The sequence below is a fragment of the Chaetodon trifascialis genome, chromosome 6 (assembly GCF_039877785.1).
Source record: "Chaetodon trifascialis isolate fChaTrf1 chromosome 6, fChaTrf1.hap1, whole genome shotgun sequence".
In the NCBI taxonomy this organism is placed as follows: Eukaryota; Metazoa; Chordata; class Actinopteri; order Chaetodontiformes; family Chaetodontidae; genus Chaetodon; species Chaetodon trifascialis.
This window is the reverse complement of record NC_092061.1, coordinates 15,729,823-15,735,822: the sequence shown is the minus strand read 5'-3', so window position 1 is coordinate 15,735,822 and position 6,000 is coordinate 15,729,823. Positions and strand designations below refer to the sequence as shown.

Genomic DNA, 6,000 nt, shown 5'->3' with positions numbered 1-6,000 from the left:
GAACCAATTTGACTTTTTCTCCTAAGAGGTGGCTTCACTGCAAAATGTCCCTTTGCTTTCACACCAGTGCAGCTATTATCAGCAGTTTCTTCAGCTCAGAAAGATCTCTATTTAATAGAGATCTGTCACAGCTGGAAAAAAAAGGTCACATTTTATATTAAGGAACACATATTCACCATTAACTAGTTTCTTATATGCATGCACATTAGTAGCATATTGACTCTTTGTTAGTCATTATAAAGCACTTATTAATGCCTTATTCTGCAAGAACTAAACCATTAACCCTCTAATTACTGCTTATTTATAGTAAGTTAAGAAGTTGTTGTACATTATTTAGGATCTTAATAGATTAATCTTAACCCTTAATAATCCTAACCCCCCAGAATAAGACATTATAAGTGCTTTATACTGTAATCACTACTAAACAGCAAATATGCTACTAATATGCTAGCTAATAAGAAACAAGTTAATGATGAATATGTGTACCTTAATATAAAGTGTGACAAAAAAACTATTCATACTGTAAATACATTTTTTAAAAGAACTGAACAGTAACAAGCCTTTTCCTGCAAACAGACATGCTCGGAAACCTAGATACGACTTAATACTTGCATTACAGTCTGACATCTTTTTCAGATTTTAACATCTATATTTAAATTTTAAGAGCTCAGAGTAAAATAAGACAGGTGTGTAGGTAGGTCTCAGGTAGATTAGTACTGAGGATGAGCGCTGCTCTCTCTATCAGTCTGAAAAGTAAACCAGAGAGATCATAAATGAAACACTTTTAAATTTGGCCATGTTTGCCCATTCAATCTTCTGTCATGCAAAATTATAGAGGCCACAAGGGTTGTGGGCAGAGCCAAACCAGGTTTGGTTTAGGCAAACAATTTAAAATAATGAAGTTTTACAGGGGCAGTTCACCCCAAAATCCAAAATATTTTTTCCTCTTACCTGGTGTGCTCAGCAACCCACATAAAAACATTCTAGATGGATAAATAGCACTACAGGTAAGAGGAACATTTTTAACATTATTATTTTGGGGTGAACTGTCCCCTCCAGAACCTCCAGATAATTAAGTTTTGCTGTAAAGCTTAAAAATGGTTGTTTAGGTTAAGATTTTGGACTTTCTGCCAGTAACTACTTTGGGGTTTTGGGTGTATATGTCTTCCTGTAGGTGAGCATCTTTTGGGCGTGGGGTTGCAGTTATGCAGCAGAAATGTAATAGCAACAAGAACAAAGCTTGACAGCAGAAAGGAAAGTACAGCGAAGAATACCATCGATCGAAAACACCTGGTTAATGGCACCATGCTTCAAACAATCAGACTGAATCAGCAGCAGCCATGAACGTGCATGTGTTCAGCAAAGCAGGAGAAATCAAGAGCGGTTTGGTCCTGACAGCTGATACAAACTGGGCTGGATAATCTGGGTTACTGTTGGTGTTAATTTTGCTGATGTTCTTACTAAAATTCATCCTTAAATGTTGCAAGATGTACACTCAAAAACAGTAATTTTTAAAAAGCACTCAGACAGAGCAGTCCATCACGTTTCATCTCCGTGTAATTAAACACTCAGCAGGACGATATGGAGTCAGAAGCGTAGCAGCATAAAGGCACTGTGTTATTTCTACAAGCCAACAGAAGTAAATCCAAGAGAAATCACGAGCATATCGCTGACCACTTGTTTTTCAGAGAAGTGTCCAGAGGTCCAAATGAAAAGATCCAGGCAGGAAACGTGGAGCTGGTGGACCCCCAAACACCAATCAAAGAGTTAATATGGAAATCTGTCAGACTGAGCATCCGCAGCAGTCTAAACTGAAGGGGCAGAACCAAGTGCAAAGGTCAGACAGACGTGAGGGCACCGAGGGCAATCTGCTTAGTTTGTTTGTTCAACGCCCACAGGGTCAACACACACACACACACACACACACACACACACACACACACACACACACACACACACACACACACACACACACACACACACACACACACACACACGCCGACTGAGTTCACACCTCACCCAGAATTATGAGAGTTGTGAGAAATAAATTCAAATATTTAACGCACAGCATTGGGTAGAAAAGCTGCAGTTATAAGAATAGTTTGATATTTTGGGAAATATGATTATCTGCTTTCTTTCAGAGAAAACAATGAGAAGATCGATACAACTCTCACGTCCAGAAGGAATGAAGCTACATCCAGTGGACAGCTGAAATCTGAAAACAAGGTGAAACAGCCAGGAAAAAAATCTGCTTACCACCTCTCAAGTTCATTAATTAACATGTTATATCACATTTGTTTAATCCATACGGAAAAATGAAGTTTAAAGACATTAAACTGTGGTTTTAGGGGGGATTTTGTGCCAGACTATTTCCTGGCCGGGTGCAGTGACTTCCTGGAGTCACCGCTGGTTACCTGGCAAACCTAGCAGGGGTGACAAGACGACAAGCTGCTAGTGGGCATATTTTGTTTTTGAACAGAGCAAAGCTATCTGTTTACAGTCTTTATGCTAAGCTAAGCTAGCCCTCTCCTGGCAGTAGCTTGATATTTAGCACTGAGAGTGAGTCAGAGTGGTATCAGTCTTCTCATCTGACTCCACAAGACAGCGAATAAGTGTCTTTCCCACAGTGTCGAAGTATTACTTTCAGGACAGTGCAGCTGGGCTCTGTTTGTTAGTCCTGGTGGGAGATAATGCAAACAGTCCACTGTCTTCTTAAGGTGATGTAAAACTAAACAGTACTGAGACACTAAGCTTAACTATTGAAAATGTCACGTTTTTCACATGTGGAAGGCTGATTTTACTGATTTTGATGAATATAGCAACCAAAAAAAAAACATCTTGACAGTAAAGAAAAGGCAAATTTGGTGTGAGGTACAAGCATAGTAGGGCCTGAAGGCAACCCCAAAAAATGACAATACTGCCTTTACAGCTCACATTGATAACAGCTCTTCAGCTTTTATGCAAACATCCACAGGAAGCTGTCAATGAATAAAACCTTAGATATACTTGTTTCCAACTGCATGTTAACGTGTGCATGATGGCTACCCCTGCGCTCCCTCAGGGTGTAGTGGCAGTATGACAGGAGTTGAAATAAATTGGCAGCAGTCAAAAATAACAATGGCAGAGAAATTTCCAGAGCTTGCCTCAACTGCTGCTTTTTATCCCATGATTTTCACATAAGCCCCTATGGTAACCCTCTTGAGCGTTGCCATGTATATTTAAGCAATTTTACCTTGTGCCAAATCAGAAGTTCTCAGAGGAGATGTTCTAGTGTCAGCCAGGGGTGATTCTGCCCTAATCCAAACCTTCAGGCACACAGAAAGTATGAAGTGTGTGAACAGGGACCCTTATGTTGTAGCTGCTTGTATGTGCAAAGGTGTTGGTTTAAAAAAAAAAAAAAAAAAAAAGTATGGCAGAGGCCTAACAGTGTCAATGAATGTTATCTGGTGTAACAACAGCATCCTCTCCAGATTCAGTGCACACGAACACTCACTCATCCACACAACAAACAGTCACGCAGTTAAAAAAAAAAAAAGTTGTGCTTGGTTCTGCTTGTTGGTTTTGATCCACGGCCGACTAAAAGGTCAAAAGGTCACTGTCCAAGAAAGAATCTGTTTGGTTAGTTCCATTCAAATCCACTTTATACACATTCAAAACTGTACATGGGTGATGGAGGCGTCGCGGAGTGCCTGAGCGGAAGGACAGCCTTGTCGTTCGGTGACCGCAGCCCTCCTAGTAGTTGACCTCGTAGACGGTTGCTTTCTTATCTCCTGAACCCGTCACAATATACTTATCATCGATGGAGATGTCGCAGCTCAGCACTGAGGACGACTCCTTTGACTGTAAGGGGGATAAAAGATGTGTGAAAATGTAAGAAGTGCGCTCGAGAGTGAGGAAAAAAGCCAAAAGGGATGAAGGCCATGTGTGTGACAGACAGCTGCTGAACAGAGGGATTGGTTTGATTTATTTCTCCCCAGTATCTGTAAAAAGCAAAGAGCAGCCGCACACTTAGCTCCCACTGCAACTTTGTCTTTTCTTTTTCAGGCCCTCATGAAGGCTTCTTGTTCAAATGCTTGTGTCCTTGATACAAAATAATGCCCCAGAATCAGAGCTGAGCGTGTGGCTACATTTTTACTTTTTGAGTGTACAGCTTTCACTATCTTTCCTTTGAGTAACTGACCTTTTGACCTTTTCTTCCCTCAGAAACTTACCATCAGTGATCAGGAAGGTTTCTCAAAGGTATTTACATCTGTAACCTCCTGACTATGAGACCTTGCTGTACTCGGCCTCTCAGCTGCTTGTTATCTATGTTGTTATGTGCTTGTGCTACATCCTTCCACACTCACCTGGAATATGCTCGCTCCATATGGGGTTCTCCATGCGTTGAGCAGATTGTCTTTTCCTGTGCTCACAAACCACTTCCCTACAGAGGATAACAAAACACAGGCCACATCAAGAAAGAGTCTTTGTCCCAAGTTTAAAGCATGTCTCAACACTTATTTATTTATTTATTTATTTATTTATTTACTTATTTTTAATTTCGTTGTACTGGTTACAATGACAATAAAGTTCTATTCTATTCTATTACTGTAAGCGCCACTTAAAGGTAACAGCATGCAGCACACAAGACAACAGAAACTGTTTGATGAACATACTCAGAAATGGCTGAGACACACTTAAAGCTCATTTTCCAGCACCACTTACAGGCAACCAAACTCAACAGGTGTGTCTTAGCCATGTGCATCACTTCTTAGTGTCCCCTGTATCCAAGGGTTCAGCTGCTAATTCAACTGATAGTTAATCAACTGGCAGCAACAACTGGCTCAAACAAATCTGGTCTCGGTTTGTCTCTTGACTCTGTAGTTCCCTCTTATGTTGTAGTTCCCAAATATGGGAATTAAACAACTACATCTAGTAGTTATGGCAAGTAGATGATTTATATTTAGTGCAGTGGTCACTCTATTTGTTTGATAAGTCAGATCACACTGTTTAAGTAGGATACACCAGTGTAAATACAGTAACTCTCACTCTCACACTGATATATTCAGAGCAGAGTACCAGCTGTAACTGAGTACACATGCTGCATACTGTCTTGAAAAAAAAAAAAAACTGTGTTAAAATGAGTGAAAAGAAAATGTCACCCAACAACGTGGAAAAATCCTTGAGCAGAGCTGCAAATCCAGTTGAACACAAGCTTCTCTTTTAACCACTGAAGGGCGAATTGGTCCGGGCTCAGTGCGATAAATGTGATATCAAATACTGACCAAATATTAGTATGGACAGCAATGTTGTATTTTAGAGCTTTTTTCTGTCTCTTATTACTCCGATTATAATGTAGAGACACCTTTTATACACTGATCCGACATTAGATATGTACAATACAGGACTGACAGACAAACTGGTGGCTTCAGAATAAAGCAATAGTTAGCTGTGATCAACATTTAGCTGGAATGTGCCTGTTTTTTTTACCCATTCAATGCCTTCCTCTGAAAACCACCTTCATTTACACTGTAAATTCTGTAATGACATTTTATTCATTTTAAAGGTCTCCTACACAAACCTGCCATGTTTAGTCACATTCCCACATCCTTTACTATATATGCAATAAACCTTTTGCAAATTGTTATTTTCACTTAACAGGTTTCATGAAATCACACATAATTTGACCAACAAGCCAATTTCCCCAAGACTTGCAATATACATTAATTTTGGTCCTTTCAGACCTTTTGGTGATTCTTACCACAGTGAGCAAATCGGAGTGAGAGCACACAGCTTTCGTGCAGATGGAGCTGGTACTTGTCAGGTTTGGTGACATGTAGGACCTCCACGTTATTGTTCTCCATGCCCACTGCCAGCCACTCCCCAGTTGGACAGTATCCCAGTGAGAAGATCTGCAACAAAACCCAGCAGTTAGTCACTATATCTCTTATAGTGGATATAAATATAATACCTAATCATCTCTATATTAGTCTACTCTAGAGTCTTTTGAGAGCATGCAGA

At 40.0% G+C, this 6,000-nt stretch overlaps 1 protein-coding gene across 3 annotated transcripts in view; it reads right to left on the bottom strand.

The window, feature by feature from the left end:
- Window positions 1-1,027: 1,027 nt before the first annotated feature.
- Window positions 1,028-6,000, bottom strand: part of LOC139332029 (transducin-like enhancer protein 4) — a 35,396-nt gene continuing 30,423 nt past the window's right edge. For all 3 annotated transcript variants that reach the window (XM_070963702.1, XM_070963703.1, XM_070963704.1), the window contains exons 18-20: window positions 5,741-5,891; window positions 4,347-4,423; window positions 1,028-3,840 (exon numbers count right to left, since the gene is read on the bottom strand). In XM_070963702.1, the coding sequence (XP_070819803.1) occupies window positions 3,733-3,840; window positions 4,347-4,423; window positions 5,741-5,891 (336 nt within the window). In that variant the 3' untranslated portion in view covers window positions 1,028-3,732. The remainder of the gene's footprint in view (window positions 3,841-4,346; window positions 4,424-5,740; window positions 5,892-6,000) is intronic.